Source organism: Pelophylax lessonae, assembly GCF_965119305.1.
Source record: "Pelophylax lessonae genome assembly, chromosome: 12".
NCBI lineage: Eukaryota > Metazoa > Chordata > Amphibia > Anura > Ranidae > Pelophylax > Pelophylax lessonae.
In genome coordinates, this window is record NC_138779.1 from 131,101,320 (window position 1) to 131,118,150 (window position 16,831).

The 16,831-nt window shown below is 41.7% G+C and overlaps 1 protein-coding gene across 1 annotated transcript in view; it reads right to left on the reverse strand.

Moving 5' to 3' along the window:
- Positions 1 to 16,831, reverse strand: part of LOC309567884 (transmembrane protease serine 13-like) — a 139,139-nt gene that overhangs the window by 41,684 nt on the left and 80,624 nt on the right. Inside the window, exons 5-7 of the mRNA XM_082273396.1 lie at positions 16,583 to 16,721; positions 13,514 to 13,612; positions 2,278 to 2,321 (exon numbers count right to left, since the gene is read on the reverse strand). Of these exons, the coding sequence (XP_082129522.1) occupies positions 2,278 to 2,321; positions 13,514 to 13,612; positions 16,583 to 16,721 (282 nt within the window). The remainder of the gene's footprint in view (positions 1 to 2,277; positions 2,322 to 13,513; positions 13,613 to 16,582; positions 16,722 to 16,831) is intronic.

Genomic DNA, 16,831 nt, shown 5'->3' on the forward strand with positions numbered 1-16,831 from the left:
CAGCGGTGATCACCGCCGCTCCTCCCCTGGCCCAATTCCCGCTGTAACTGAATAAACCGAGAGAGGGGAATGTCTGGTGACATAGGTCTACGTCGCCAGACGATAACGAGCCACTGTGCGGCAGTAGCAACACAGTGAGCAGTGGGAAAGTGGTTAAACACTTACTTGGTTTGCAGCTTCTCTATGTTTTTTTTTTTTTTTTTTTTTTTTTAGTTTAAGCTGCTGCCATGACTGCTGTTTCAGTTTTCCTGTTTAAGGGTGGCTCCTTTCTCTTGCAGCCTCCTGTTGAGACACCCTTGCATGCAGGGAATAGAGTTATGTGCATCAATTGAAACACCTCATAGCCTAGAATGGCAATGCACTACCCTTTTGCTCTTCCTCCTCCTCCCTTTTTTCCTTCTCCAAGCTCAAAGACTCACTGAAGACTGCACTGTCCACTGATAAATCCTTTGAAGACCAGAAATTCAGGGAAGCAGCACAGAGAGAGCAGAAACTAGCAGAACTGAACATTTTAAATTGCAAGTGCTGGGGTAAGAATTTTCTGTTTTAATCATTTTTATTCAAGTTTTTTGAGAAAAAGGAAGAACATTGCAAAACAGAGCAACAAACAATCCTCCCTTAGCTCTGTACAATCAACAAAGTAGATACACAAAAGAGGGAATGAAGAGGGAACATAATAAATGGGATGAACCATCTATGAGGTCTATTATAGTTGTGTAGCACCCTCCTAGGTAGGTGCTAAAAAAAGTATAGTTGTGGCCCTGCCTGCTTATCAGGAGGGCCTGATCTGTTAGCTAATCTGTCACAGGCCTCCAGGTGTGACCTTTTGAGTCTGGGGAGTCTCCCCGTTGTATCCAATGAGGAATCTTGTTGGGCAGTGGAGGAAACCTAGCCAATAGCACACTAGGGTTTATGACTGTCCCAGTGGGCGGGGTCTGCCTCAGTGCACCCTGGGATTAGAAATAAATCTGTGGGAAGCATGTGACAGAGTGTCTTTTGGCGGGAGCATCAATCCCAGGAGGAGGTGACGCCTGTCTCTCCTTCTGTAAAGTGTGAAGGTGGTCCAGGTAGTCGTCCTAGGGACTGGAGGTTGAGCTGGGCTGCAAGGGATCCAGAGTTGCTGACCAAGTGGAGCTGCTGGGCAGAAATCTTCAGGAAAAACAGTATCGTGAGTACTCAAGATCTGCCCAGGGGTGGACCACTCCAGAGAGGTCAAAGGGGATCCAGGAGCCAGCTAACCAGGAGCGCACAGTAAAGGGGGTGCCAAGTAGTTAAACCCTGAAGTTGGGGAGTAAAATGGGGCGTCAGGAAGGGCCATGAAGTGTTCAGCAATACAGTTTGCTCTAAAGTCAGCTACCTCAGTAAGGAGTGTCTTGGGGAGCTTAAAGGGACTTTTCCTACAGTCAGAGGTGAAGTTCTAGTATCTGGCCTTGCTGAGGCCAGCATCAGTAGGCATTAACCAGTGTCAGAGGAGCGCTAACAAAACGCCAAGTAGCATCATTCAGTGTCCCTGCCTAATTGTGCATAGTTCAGTTGTTGGAGTATCCCACTTCTCCCTTCTCAAATAAACCCTAAAAACCAAAGAAACTAGACTGGTTCTTGTCTAAGGTGCTCACACTTGAAAACATGTCTGAAAGTACTGTTGTTGCTAGCGGTAACCCAGGGGGACCCACACTCAGCCGCTCCCTTGGGAGTAGGGCTACAGTTGCATATTCAGTAAATGGGAAAACCAAACATGTGGTGGATAACTACACCTTATAGACCAATAGTACCATAATTGGAGGAAGGCCATCCTGAGAGACAGCTACTCAAATCCGCTTATGAAATGCATAAGGACCATGAGGTCTAGGACCTCAGTAACACATAACCTCCATAGAGTGGTCTGCAGGAAGGTTAAACATTTAACTTGTGCTATAACATATCCATAACTATTCCCATAGTCAAGTATCAACTTAGGTACTTATTGAGGTCACGTATACCCACACCTGATAGCGCAAATATTAAAATTGAGGAAGGGGAAAGTAAAAGGGGAAGGAGCTGAGAAATAGACTGGAAGGAAATACGAAAAATTAGGGAATGAGACAATAAATGTGTGAAAAGGGAAAGAAATAAAAGACGGGGTGAGGATTTTACCAAATAGTTTACTGGGGGATGTATATTTTTCTTTGCTCAATGTGTTCAGCTAAAAAGGCTGAGGGTTTAATTCTAGTACCATAGCATAAAGTAAATTGCACATAAATCAGCAAGCTATATTTGAAGTAATCACACATCGCTTACCTGAGCATTTTAACGACAAATACTGGCCGGAGGAACATGTTCCACTACAGTAAAGCAGAAAAATAAATGTTGGTACATAGCAAGTAAAATATATACAATATGTAAGTTTTCAGGATTATTCTGAATATTTGTCCTTATTGAATATTATATATTGAATATTATACCTGTCAGACTGGCACTTTTTCTCCATGTTATATCAAGACTAGCTGAACTATATTCGGAACCTAACGGGGAGCTGTAGCATTTTAATTATTTTTTTCTAAGTCAGTATAATGTTTGATCTATGTACATACATAACCACCAACTTTACAAAGGCAAATTTCTTTATCACATCCAGTGATTCTGCTTCCTGGGCAGTAGTGTTGCATGGTAGTCACTGTATGCTTTTCTGGCCCTCTTTGGAAGTCTAAAGAGACAGGTAGGTCATGGAGCCAGGGGCAGCATGGTGTGGCAGGCAGTAAGCATACAAAAAAGGCAAGATCAATAAATTATAGAAAGTTTCAACATGGTACAGCTAGGCCCAGCAGGTAGGCACTGCCATCCAGAGCCACTTTGAACTGTAACAGCAGTCTGTAGACTTGAAAGATGCCAACAGTGTCTGCAACAAGGAGCAGAATGTGGCCTGGCTGGTCCACATCCAAAGGAGATAATCACTGAAGAGAAGTAGAGTTAGACCCTGCACTGTTCTTCCTGCTCTGGAACCTTTCCCTACCTCTAAGTACGTTCCCTGACAGACAGGAAACTTGTCCTCTCCCTGGCATGCTAAACCCAGGGGCCAGTATCTTAAATAGACACTGCCCTGATCCAAGATGGCCACTGAAACCATGGGGGCATCAGCATCCAATCAGTCAGTTGTTCCCCCTGTTGACTGCAGGAAGTCATAGAGGATCCAAGTTCCTCACGACTTCCTTCCCCTCCTACATTGCTGCTTCGGTCGGACACCACCTACAGTGGGGAGTACAGACTGCACCTGCCTACATGTCTAATTTACAACAACACAATGGCCTAGAAGCCAGGAGACCATGAAGTTGATATACTTAAAGGAAAAAAAACGGTTTACTTTGCAAGGGAACTTTCTCCTGAACTTAGCAAAGATAGAGCAATTTCACTTAGCAATGAATACCCAATTGCTTGCATGGAAAAGAAAAAAAAACAGCATTTCAGCTTGAATGATGGAAGTCAGCAGAGCATCACCTCATTCACTTAGCTCTGGGGTAAATTCCCTCGCAAGGTGAACATCCTATTTGACTTTAATAAATCAACCCCAATGTTTTGAGCCTCCATTGATTCTGCTCCTATGAATTGTCCTTGCAGTGTCCAAAAGCTGCGTTTAGTTTATCCTGCACATACAGTATACTGTATGAATTTGCAACTGATCCAAATTAACCAGATGATATTTGCTCAGAGGGTGGCCCTATCAGTCTTCCCCTGCCGAACATCCCTTGACCTGGGCGGAAAATTGTCAGCCGCAGCAGCGTCCAATCACATGCAGTCGCTGCACAGGGATTTTGGATTTTGACAGTTGGCGGGGCTCACAAAGTACGATAGTCAAAGTGGGAGATTCGTCATCTGTATAGCGTCAAAGCAGGAATCTGTTTTTCTTTTTTTAGTTCAGCCTGCAGGAAATGTCAGTGAATGGCGAGTCTACTTAAAGAATAAACCCCTGTTGTTAAAATAAAGTATTACTAAACCCAAGACCCTGCATTCACTATGTCTGATCTCCCACAGTACACAGAACATGGAAATTATTTTAGAAAGTAAAAACCGCTAAATACCTTTTCTCATCAGCCGTATATAGCAGTCTTATAACTGTCAGTGTCTGGTTAGAGCTTGTAGGAGAAGTTTTCATTTTACTCTGACTGTCCTATGAGACTCTTGACTTTCTGTCTGGACAGTGCTGATTGGCCCTGTGCTGGTCACATGCACTCTCCCAAGAAAAAAGCTCTCTAGCAATACACACTAAACTGAGCATGTGACGAGTGCCCCCAAGGATCTGTAATATCAGCAGATGGATTGGGGACAGTGGAAGTAGGGGAGGATCAGAGAAGACAGGATCAAACAGCCTTTTTACACAACACGCAGGATCACACCCTTAGGTTTCACAGTGAGTATAACAAGCTTGCTTTCTTCATGTACAGACTGATTTTACTGTTGTAGGTTTAGTAACACTTTACCCAAATCCATTATTTTTTCACTGTCTATTGCATTATAGTGTTCCAATCCTCATTAACTTGTGGAATTCTGTTTTTAGACATCAATTTTCTATTTGAGCAGAGAATCTACCAATATATTTTTTAAGCATAAATTGGCAAATTACATTGTAACGTGAAATCATAACAAGAAAAATAGATGAGTAATAAATTATATTTAAAAGCAAAAAACTCAGCGCAAGGAAAAATATATATATACCGTGCCAAACAAAAATAAATGTGTTAGGCTCCTTTCACATATCGTCTTAGATCGCGGGCAGAATTGCTGCGATTCTGTCCATGATCCTGAACCATTGCAAGTCGCGAGACGCCCGTGCGATTCCCGTGACTTGCAATGGCACCCAAAACAGGGCGCAATTTTGCTGCGGTTGTCGCCCGATGAATCGCGGTAAAATTGCGCAAACAGAATCGCGGGACACCTGTTGCCCCAAAATAAGTTCTTGTACTTTTTTGGGGCGACAGGCGTCCTGCAATTGTGTTTGTGCGATTTTACTGCAATTTGTCGGGCGACAATCAGGGAAAAATCACGCCATGTTTGGGGTGCCTTTGCAAGTCACGGGAATCGCACGGGCGTCCCGTGGCTTACAATGGTTCCGGATCGTGGGCAGAATCGCGGCAATTCTGCCTGCGATCTGAGATGCCTATATGATAATTGAGCCTAAGGGTCCATTTACACTAGCGCGACTTGTCAGGCGACTTGGTCGCCTGACCAGTCGCGGTCGGTCGGTCGCCATTGAATAGTACAGGACCTGTTCTAATAGGAGCGACACAAGTCGCTCCGACTTAGAAAAAGGGTCCTGTACTACTTTGGGGCGACCTGGAGGCGACTTGCATTGACTTCAATTATATGAAGTCCGTGCAAGTCGCGCCGAGGTCGCGGTGCACTTCACAGGTCGCCCCACAAAGTCATGTCGCGCCAGTGTGAATGGGCGCTAACACTCCGTGTGTAAACAAATTTTCACTGCTGCCACCATAAGTATAAACAAAGAAAAAATGACAGTGTATCACTCTTAACAGGTAGCGCTGTAATAAAAACAAAAATTATATTCATTAGAACTGTTGTGATATTAAATATAGTCCATGTAGTGTGAAACACCCAGTGCTGTTCTTCGTGCTGATGTTGTGCCAAAGTTCTATAAATCATAAAGTAATTAAAGTCCTCCTTATTAAAAATTTTTACTTCCAAACACAGCTTCACGTGCAATAGGTGATCCCTCTCCCCATGGATGAAAACTCACCAGCTACAAATGTCTTCCACTCTCATGGTTGGCAAACCAGCTATAGTTAATCAACTCCAAGGTAAATGTCAGAGTCCTCACTCCACACAATGTAGTGGGTCAAGTGTCATGCGAAAACAAAAGGGAAACCTCCAATGGCATAGAAGCCAAAAACCATCAAATTTATATAAAATTATAAAAGAGCTGCTCACATTCTTTAAAAACAATTTAGGCGTTTACACATGTGGATTACATAGACAACTTCTGTCGTATCCTTTCTCACCATTGATGGACCCTGCCAGATGCACATCCCGGTGTCTCCTCTGGTCGCCGTGTAGCCACCCCCCGACGCATTTCTTCATTTCCGACTTCGCCACAGGGGGTGGCTGCATGGCGCGGCCACTGCATTTAAATATCCTCCCTTTGTTGCGAGTATGCGCACCCCTTCACGGCTTGCGCTGCATCATCTAGACACATTTTCCGTCAGTACAATTAACCCCTATGTGGCTAAATTGAACTTTCCACCTGTTATCCGTCAGTTCAATTAACCCCTCCATGGTAGATACAAATAATCCGCTACGGAACTTGGTGCAAATTATAGCCAAAGTAACTTAAAAACTGTCCCGTGTTCTGAATAAACGCATAAGGGAGGATATTTGATGTACATTATCCTAATACATAATGACCAGTTATACAACATATTTAACCATAAACACACTTGAAATCATCTGTTAAATACATTCCTATTACATACATTTAAATGGGAATACATCTACTCACTAATTAGTGGTCACCAATGTCACAAAAATAGAGAAAGTATCAAACCCAGAAATTCTTAAATGACAATAATAAATAAAAATCTTATATTTAGTATTTTTAAGATAATGGGGCTGTTTAAAAATCACTTATGAAACAGTCGATGTCTAATTCAACATTCATACCTCCCAGTTTTAAAGTGCGTAAAATGTGTATCCACTTAGTTTCCCTTCTAGAGATATCCCTCCCTAACCAAATTTGACCCTCTCCATGTGGGATATATACAATCTATACCCTAAAATAGCATTTTAGGAGGATCATGATATTTGGAAAATCGTTCTGATACACTATGATGTTTGTATCCCTTAATAATATTCGCTATATGTTCCCCCAATCTGACCTTCAGAGGACGCTTTGTTCGACCCACATAGATTAGCCCACGTGGACATTGGAGGGCATACAAAACATGTGTAGTTTCACAAGTAATAAACTGTGGTGTCTGATATAAAGATTTTACAATTCATTATATTTCCCTTTGATGTATTACATGCCCTGCATTTTTTACAGGCTAAAAAACCTTTCCTATGGGGAAAAAGTGATACCTGTTTGGGAGGGTCAACTATTTTCTTAACTACCCTCTCACCGAAATCCCTAGCTCTCCTAAACACAAAATGTCACCTTTTAGGTAGATTAGAGCCTAAAACTCTATCCTTCAGTAGAATGTGCCAATATTTCTGAAAAATGTTCTCTACTTCCTTAAATTGACAGTGGTAATATGAAATGAAGTTCCATTGTAGACTATCATTATTACCACTCCTATTTCTTTCACCTTCTTGCATGTGAATATCCCTAGGTTTCTCTAATATTTCCTCAATAATCCTATTTATATCTCCCTCATTATACCCTTTTTTGTACAAATCTATTCTTAATTATCTGTGATTGAGCAAATTAATCACTGCCGAATGTACAATTACGTCTGATTCTAGCAATCTGTCCTTTTGGATTGTTCCATAACCAAAATGGATGATGTCTGCTTCTAATAGAAAGGTACTGTAGATGTTCCTATCTGTGTGTTTAAAAAAAAGTTGTGTCGCCAAACCTCCCTGATGTCTAAATCTTTTGCCATCCAAAAAGTTCATTGACCCCTTACTGTATTGATCATCAAGTTTAATATTCTTCTATTCTGATTTAAGTGGGTCATGAACTGATGTAGACTGGTCTCAGTCCCTCTCCAAATAAACATGAGATTGTCTATAAATCTGCAGTAAAAAAAATAATTCTGGATTTGTATGATAAAATACATATCTATCCTCCCATTCACTCATGAATAGGTTTGCTAGTGTGGGTGTAAATTTTGCACTCATCACTACCCAACTTTGCTGTTGATAGAATTTATTGGCTTACCAAAAATACTTGTGTGACAAACAAAAATCCCAAATTTTACCTAAAAAGATTTTTTGAGGGTGAGCAATGTCTTCCCTCTTGCTTAGTGTCCAATTTAAGGCCAGCATCGCATCATCATGATTAATGACAGTATACAGCAATGCTACATCAACAGTTACTACCCAAACATCTTCTTGTTCTCGTAATTGTATTTCTTTAATCATTGTTAAGAGTTTCTTAGTGTCCTTAAGGTAAACCTTTGTCTGCAGAACACTAGGTTGTAAAAACTTATCCAGATACTCTTCCAATCTCGCTATCACCGACCCAATCCCATTAACGATCGGGCGGCCCGGGGGAGCCTCTGCATTTTTATGGATCTTCGGTAATGTGTAAATTACTGGTATTCTGCAGACACTAGGTATTAGATATTGTTTTTCTTTCTTGGTTAACATACCCATAATCTACCAATTTGATTAACTGCTCTTTATACTAGAGAGCAGTATATATATAGATATATATATATCTATATATATATATATATATATAGATATATATATAAAAGTATATAAAGAGCAGTTAATTTAATTGGTAAATTATGGTTAACGTGGCTACAGGGCGACCAGGGGAGACACCAGGATGTGCATCTGGCAGCGTCCATTGGTGGTGAGATAGGATATGACAGAAGTTGTCTATGTAATCCACATGTGTAAAAGCCTAAATTGATTTTAACCTTCTTGGTGGTGTTCCCGAGCATAACTCTGGGTTTATTTTTACTGCCAGGAGCGGTAACCCCGAGTCACGCTCGGGGTAACATTGCCAGCGGAGTCCCCTTACCTGCCAGCGGAGTCCACTTACCTTCTCCTAGCGATCCAGCGTTGTCCTTCACTGTGATCCCCGGCCGGCTGGCGTCTGACTTCCTGGTTCCGTTCCCTGGGAGCAGCGGCGGCGCACGGGAGCGGAACTGGGTGGGAAATTTAAAAGTATAAATACAAATAAAAGAGGTGATACATAGTAATCTGAGAGGATTACACTGTATTAACTCAGATTACCTCAAATCTGACATTTTATATATTACAGTGCCCCTTGCCTGCCATTATACTGTCGTTTGTGCCCATAAAAATATAACATGGCAACAAAAAAGCGCCACTTTACTAAAGCGCTTTTGGACCAGTTGAGTGACAGCGACAGCAACATGGAGGTGCTCGCAGAACTGAGCGATAGTGAGTTGTGGGGTGATTTGTCATCTGACACTGACACTGATCTGGCAAGTGACAACAGCAATGATCCTGCACCTGACCTCAGCGATGTGCGCACTTGGTGCGCTATTGACTGCTATACGGACCAGGTAGTGCCCCCAAGATTCCTTTTCACTGGATCACCTGGAATGAAGGTAGATGTTGAGTGTAACAACCCTCTGGCATACCTGCAATTATTCCTCACTGAGGAGGTAATTGAAAAAATTGTCACAGAGAAAAATCGCTACCAAGAGCAGCAATCCACTATGCTGCATGCCCGGTTTTCCAGAAGCAGAAAGTGGGAACTGGTGACCAAAGAGGACATCTGGCAGTTTCTGGGACTCATCATTCTTCAGGGGGTGGTGGGGAAACCATTCCATAAATGGTGCTGGACCACCAACAAGTTACTGGCCACTCCGTTTTTTGGCACCGTGATGTCAGAATACCGGTTTTCCCTCATCATGAAGTATTTCCACTTCACGAACAATGAAGAGTTTGACGAGGCCACGCATCCTGCACCCAAACAAAAAAAAATCTGGGAGGTATGGCAAATTATTGTGACCAATTTCCAGCGGACCTACGTGCCAGAAAGGGACGTCAGCGTGGATGAAAGTTCGAAGGGACGCCTAAGCTGGATACAGTACATTGCATCCAAAAGAGCGAGGTTTGGCATCAAATCCTACATGCTCTGCGAGTCATCCACTGGGTAAATCTGGAGATCGGTTATTTACACCGGTAAAGGCACGAAGTTCAACCCCAGGTACAGCTGCTATGGGATGGCCACATCATCTGTCCTTACACTGCTGGAGCCATTGCTGAACCAGGGATATTGTGTGACCACAGACAATTTCTACACGTCTCCGGAACTGTATGAGGTTTTACTACAAAACAAGACTGATGCATATGGTACCGTTAGGCCTAACTGACGTGACATGCCCTCTATGTTTGCCAAGAAAAAACTAAAAACCGGAGAAATGGTTGCCTGGCAGAAGGGTAAGATGATGGCAATGCGATGGCGAGACGGCGATGGCGAGAAGGTGTGTCTCATGAGTTCTGTGCACAATACCTCCACTGCCATGGTTTACACAAAAGGTGGGAAAGATGTGCTGAAGTCGCAAGTCGTGACAGACTATAATAAAACCATGGGGGGTGTCGACAGAGCCGATCAGGCAATGACATTTCATCCGGCTATGCGCAAACAGCAAAAAAATATTATAAGAAGATATTCAGACATCTTCTGGAACAATGCCTTTGGAATGCATATATCCTGCACAGAGCAAAGAGTGACAAGCATTCTGAGTTTATCTGGAAGGTGGCTGAGTGGATTTTTGTCAACCACCAGACGCCATCAATAGTTGTGAACAGACCCGGACGTCGTGCTGTTGACGTTGTCAACTCAGAACGCCTGACTGGTCGTTACTTTGTGGACTATATCCTGCCAACCGCAAAAAAGGCAGCACCTACCAGGATGTGCATAGTTTGCTGCTCAAAGAGAGATGGCAATGGAGAGAAATTCCAAAAAGAAACCAGGTTCCATTGTCCTGATTGTGATGTCGGACTTTGTGTAGTCCCACGTTCCAAAATTTATCAGGATGTTTATTGAATTTTCTTTGTTTGACAGATTTCATTATTTATTACATTATTGAATAAAATTGTATTATTTATTAGATTATAATTCATGATTTTGTGTTTCAAACTTTATCACATCTGGGATGTCTACTAGAGTCTTGTGTGGTCAGGTTTAAGTCAGTAATTACTAAGAATTGTAGGCCTACAATACATAACACCAAATTTCCATGCAAAAAATTGTACTGCTTTCGGTACAAAATTCCAGACATAATCATACTGCCAGGGAGGTTAAAGAATGTGAGCAGCTTTTTTTTATAATTTTAAATAAATTTGATGGATTTTGGTTACTATGCCATTGGAGGTTTCCCTTTTGTTTTCACATGACACTTGACCCACTACATTGTGCAGAGCGAGAACTCTGACATTTACCTTGGAGTTGATTAACTATAGCTGGTTTGCTGACCATGAGAGTGGAAGACATTTGTAGCTGGTGAGTTTTCATCCATGGGGAGAGGGATCACCTATTGCACGTGAGGTGGTGTTTGGAAGTAGAAATATGAATAAGGAGGACTTCAATTACTTTATGATTTTCAGAGCTTTGGCACAATATCAGCACGAAGAACAGCACTGGGTGTTTCACACTACATGGACTTTAATATCACAACAATTCTAATGAATACAATTTTAGTTTTTTCACAGCCCTACCTGTTAAGAGCGATACACTGTCATTTTTTTACTTGAATAAATTATATTTATTAGTGTTTATTTAAAAATAAGGCCTTAACATGTTTGCATGATAATGAAGATACTGCCGTTTTTCAACTGGGAACTTTGGCCTCATCCAATCCTGTACAATCCTGCTGATAAAACCAACCTTGACTCCCTACAGATTTCTATTGCTTAGTTCTCTGGGATGGATTACTTGGCCCCGTGTTTATGTGCCAAGTGAGAAGAATGAAGTGATTCACAAAGGAAAGCATGCTGACCCACTATCAGCTTCATCAATTCAACAAAGGAAATAAATGCTTCAATTTCATTGAAAGCGGACCTGTGCCCTTAAACAGTTGAGAGAAGAACGTTTTTTTTTTTTTTTTTATTACAGAACAGACTACAATAAGGTTGATTTAGTAAAGGCAATCAGTGGGTTCACTTTGCAAGGGGATTTTCTCTTAGATTGGTGAATGTGGTAAAAATACACTTTGCAAAGAATATCCAATCCCGTGCAAGAAAAGTAAAAACATGGTACTTTTGCTTACACACAATTGGATGATAGAAGTTAGCAGAGCTTCACCTCAATTTTCAAACCAAATTTCCCCAGCCTGTTTTTCTTAAGTAAATCAATCCCATTGTCTCTTTTGTAAAGAAGGCCTCTTACCTTCCTTCCTGCAATCTTATTTACAATGTAAATTGAGCTGTGCATGAGCAGCTCAGTGTACGTGTGCACCATTTTCTGGGTACCAGGATGAATTAACTCTCATTTTCAGAGAGCCGAAGACCCCCCACACAGAAGAAGCCAGAGGAGCAGGAGTTTTTGGATATCACATCACTGGTGTAGAGCCATCCAGTCATTTCCATGGACCCCTGGAGTTGTCGGCCCCTTGCCATGCTATCCCACCTGGGGTCTAATGACCTTCATGGCAGATGTTGCGGGAGGGAAGGGAGACCAGCAAATGTCCTTTCATTGATCTCCACTAGTAAGAACTCAGAAAGGATAAGGATTTTAATCAGTTCTGATTTCTGCTATCATTTTTTCACTTTTTTGTCACTTTTTTGTCACTCCAGAAGCTATGGACAGGGAGAAAGCTAATGGAGAGCATCTGTGCAGGGGAGACATCAGGATTCTAATAGACCCCCGATGTCCCATTAAAGAGAACCTGTCACTATAAATATGCTATCACTTAGGTGGTTATAGCAATAAAGATAAGTGAAAGACAAAGTGTAAAAAATTGAAAGGTACATACAAACACTTACACCCCCCCCCCCCCCCTAAAAAAATAAAATAAAATAATAATAATTAAGCCCTGTTCTTTATAACATGCTGGTAAGGAACAGGCTTGATTGCTCAGGCTATTGCTGCTTTTTAAAAGAAAATGAACTGTGGGACTTTGAATACCTTTTGTTTTGATGTCCTTGGAAAGTATTTGGCCTATTAAAGCTAAAATTGCAGTTGGGTTTTAAATCGTTATTATTAATGCTATTTAAAGAATAAAACTGCCTTAACCCGTACAATTTTTATTTCCTAAGTAAGTACTGAAATCCATATTGCTGCAAAAACACTGAACTTATGGACAGCTGCTCTAAGGTCCCGCAGACCTGTTAAAGATTAAATTTATAAAACAGGGTTTCTCAAACAGGGTTCCATGGAACCCTAGGGTTCCCCCAGAGGCTGCTATGGGCTTCCATGAGCAATGAGTAGTTTCTGCCTCTCAGATAAGTTCCTACTTACACCATTCATCTTTTTAACTATCTTTAAGGGGGTAATTATTTCCAATGACCACAAATGTAAGGGTATTCTTCCCACTGACCATTGCATTAATGTATCATGAGTTTTAGATATAGTCATTTTTACCAGGGGTTCCCTTAGACAGGAAAGTTATTTCCAGGATTCCTCTGTGTTGAAAAGGTTGAGAAAGGCTGATCTAAATTCTCATTTGAAATAGATTTCCTGGCCCAAAAGCAGTCAGGCCAGTGCAGGTTATGGCCATAGTGAATTACAAATTTGGAAAATCATAATTAAACTTTTATTACACTACCAAAACAAGTAACGTTGAAAAGCATGGTATTGTTAATAAATATGTGTAGGAGACAAAATATAGAACTCAATGATAAATCTTAGATAGTAGAAAAAGCTCTAGAAATCTCATACCTGTCCAAGCTTCCTTGGATCGTGTCAGATGTCCTGGCGTTAAAAAGGCCGATATTTGCAGAATTGTCATTCATGGTCACTAACTCATAGGATGGTTGTCTAAGAACAGGGACAGAATAAAAATGATCCATCCAGTAACAATGTATGCAGGGCAATAAAGGGTATACATTTTAATAATACATTCTCTTTTTACATTTTATTTATTTTAAAAGAATGTCTAGTTGTTATTGGCTTGCCACACACTGCTGTAAAATAATTTTTAGTGTTTACCTCCCACTTCCACTAGGGCTATGCTAGAGGAACAATAATAAAAATGTAAAGAGTTTGTTCACCTTTTTAAAAATATTGTGTAGCCAAGGGTCCCAGTAGTTTAAAAAACATTGTTCAGCTTAGACAGCTTAGCTTTGCTTCCCCAAAGTCTGGTCAGAAAAGTACCACCTTGACTGGTCCATCCATGCTGACATAGAAGCTGGGGCACATTCTCCAGTGCATTCAATGAACAGATGGAGTATTTTTCTTCTAGGATATGGTGCCTTGAGTGGCTCTAGTGCTTCTGCTCAGATAAAACTGCCTGAAGCTTTATGTTTTTGAATATTAATGTATATATAACCCAATCATTAAACTCTCTTACAAGCTAACATTTGTTAAAGCAATCCCAAACGTCATTGTCAATATTTTTTAATCTGCAGATTTCATTATTATAATACATGGTAAATCTGCCATGAAGGTCCCTTGGTAGGCACTTCCTTTTATACAGTGACAACATTCTCTCTGCTTCCCAATTGTTTTCCTGTGTTGTCACCCTGTTATGAGCTCTCCTAATGGAGACAAAAAGCAGCCATGTCGATGCACACTGCACAGACGTGGTCCGCGGTTGTCACCATTAGGGTCCATTCACACTAGCGCGACTTGTCATGCGACTTGGTCGCCTGACAAGTCGGGGTGGGTCGCTCGCCATTGATTAGTACAGGACCTGTTCTAATAGGAGCGACACAAGTCGCTCCGACTTAGAAAAAGGGTCCTGTACTACTTTGGGGCGACCTGGAGGCGACTTGCATTGACTTCAATGATATGAAGTCCGTGCAAGTCGCGACGAGGTCGCGGTGCACAGGGTGCACCGCGACTTCACCGGTCGCCCCACCAAGTCGTGTCGCCCCTGTCTGTATGGGGTCTTAGCAAACCAGCTGCGAGAAATCCAGTGCAGCCAACGCTGGAGAGAGTGCATGTAAACAAGAAGTGGCAAGAGATCAACATAGGATAAAAAAGTGAAAACAGTCTTTAAAAAAAAAAAAATGACAGTTGCTTATGAAACAGTACTTTTGCAAAAATGTCATTTTGGTTAATGTTTACATGTACTGTAACCTTTTGTTGACCTGCCACTAACATTCTATTTCGTGTAACGTTATTTAAATAAGTATAAAAGAAAGGAGGGCTGCTTCCTAAAGATGTCCAAATAGTGAGGAAAAGTGTTGAGGTGGGATTTCCGGTGACAACATTTCAGTCCGGTGGAACGTGCGCTGGCTCCGGGATTGAGCAGAGCAGAAACGTCTACCTGACTCTGAGTGAACTGGTTATTCTGGGTGGCAATGAGGCACCTTCTTACTGTGAGTGCATTTTGTTTACATTTGGGCAATTTTTAAATGAAGAGGGTATGCAATTATACCTCTATTGTCCTGTGTTTCCCATACCTCTAAACATGTATGAATGGATACTTGTAAAGAAGGGGTCAACCAATTACGGTGAGTGGACACGCTTTAAAGGGGCACCCCAAAGAACTTGTTTGGGATTGTTAGGGTGGTGAAGAATCTGCATCTAATCACTTTGGCTGATCAGGCTGGAGATTTCTGCTCATGGACTTTGTTTCAATTACCTATTGTATTTTTATTAGTTTGTGCCACGTGTTTAGTCTAGCACTTTGCACTTTACCCAACATGGCACTTTAGAATTGTGAACCTGGGTACTGGTGTATAATATTACACTAATCTATTAGTATGCACAGGGAATTTACACACGTTAGTCATCTGTAACACACTTTATTAGGTAGCGCAGCTCTCCTTTTTTTTGTATTTAGTGATACCTATGTACAGGGGTACATGTTAAAGCAGAGCTCCACCCAAAAGGGGGAAACTCTTCTTGTCTGCCTCCCCCCCCCCTCCGTGTCACATTTGACACCTTTTGGGGGGGAGCTGGTACCTGGTTTTGACCCCCTTTGTCCTTCCCCAGCAGACAACTCATTCACAAAGCCCAGCGCAGTAGGGAACCAGTTGTGCAGCCACAAGGCTTCACTGCCAGTTTCCCTTAGTCGAGACGGCGACAGCAGCACCCAAAAGCCCACTGGAAAATTGGCCCAGGTGGGGAAACCGCTGGATTTGTGGACATCCTAGTGTCCTAGTATTAAAAGTCAGCACCTACAGTATTTTTAGCTGCTGACTTAAAAAAAAAAAAATTCTGAAGGAGCCTGGAGCTCCTTTTTAGAGAAGTTGTAAACCTCAAGAAAAAAAAAAAAAAAAAAACCTGTAAGACAAATGCATAATGAGCCGGTATGAATGGCATACTAGCACATTATGAAATACTTACCTTGGAATAAAGTCCTCCAAAGGCTCCCGCACACCGTGAGACAGCTGACATCTTTCCTGTGTTTCTTCTGGGCTCGCAGGCTCAGGCGCTTTGAGTGGCTGGAGCCACGATGACGTCATTCCCAGGCATGTGTGCGGGAGCCGACGTTCATGGCACGGGCTCTGAAGGTCCGGCACAGTAAGCTGGACCTTGAGAGTGCATGCACAGATGACGTCATTGGCTGCATGCACTCTGAATATCTACTAAACTGTGCAAGTTTAGGAGATATTTACAGTACCTACGGGTAAGCCTTATTATAGGCTTACCTGCAGGTAAGAGTAAAAATGAAGACTTTATTTCCACTTTAAGAGCTGCAGCTAGGTACAGGTTTGCCAATTTTAATTCACGCACTTCTGTGTATGTTGTGGTTGAGTTATAATTTTATTGAATGTCTATTTGGAACACATGACATAAAGAACCACTAAACAAAATAGAAAATACAAGAAAACTTACTCTTGGAATCCAAACCGTTGGCAAACATAGGAAGGAAAGTTATTGTTGTTTCCCAGCACTGTGGAACATACTGGCAGCCATAAGTTTTCCCTTGTACGGGACATGACTTGAAGCAGGGAATTATCCCACAGAAAACGCACTGTGAGGAATACAAGAGATGTATGATCACATCAGTCCAGTATAAACAGATTCTACATTTTCACACTTTATTATGGGTAGACATTTTCTTTGTATTATTGCATCAAGCTG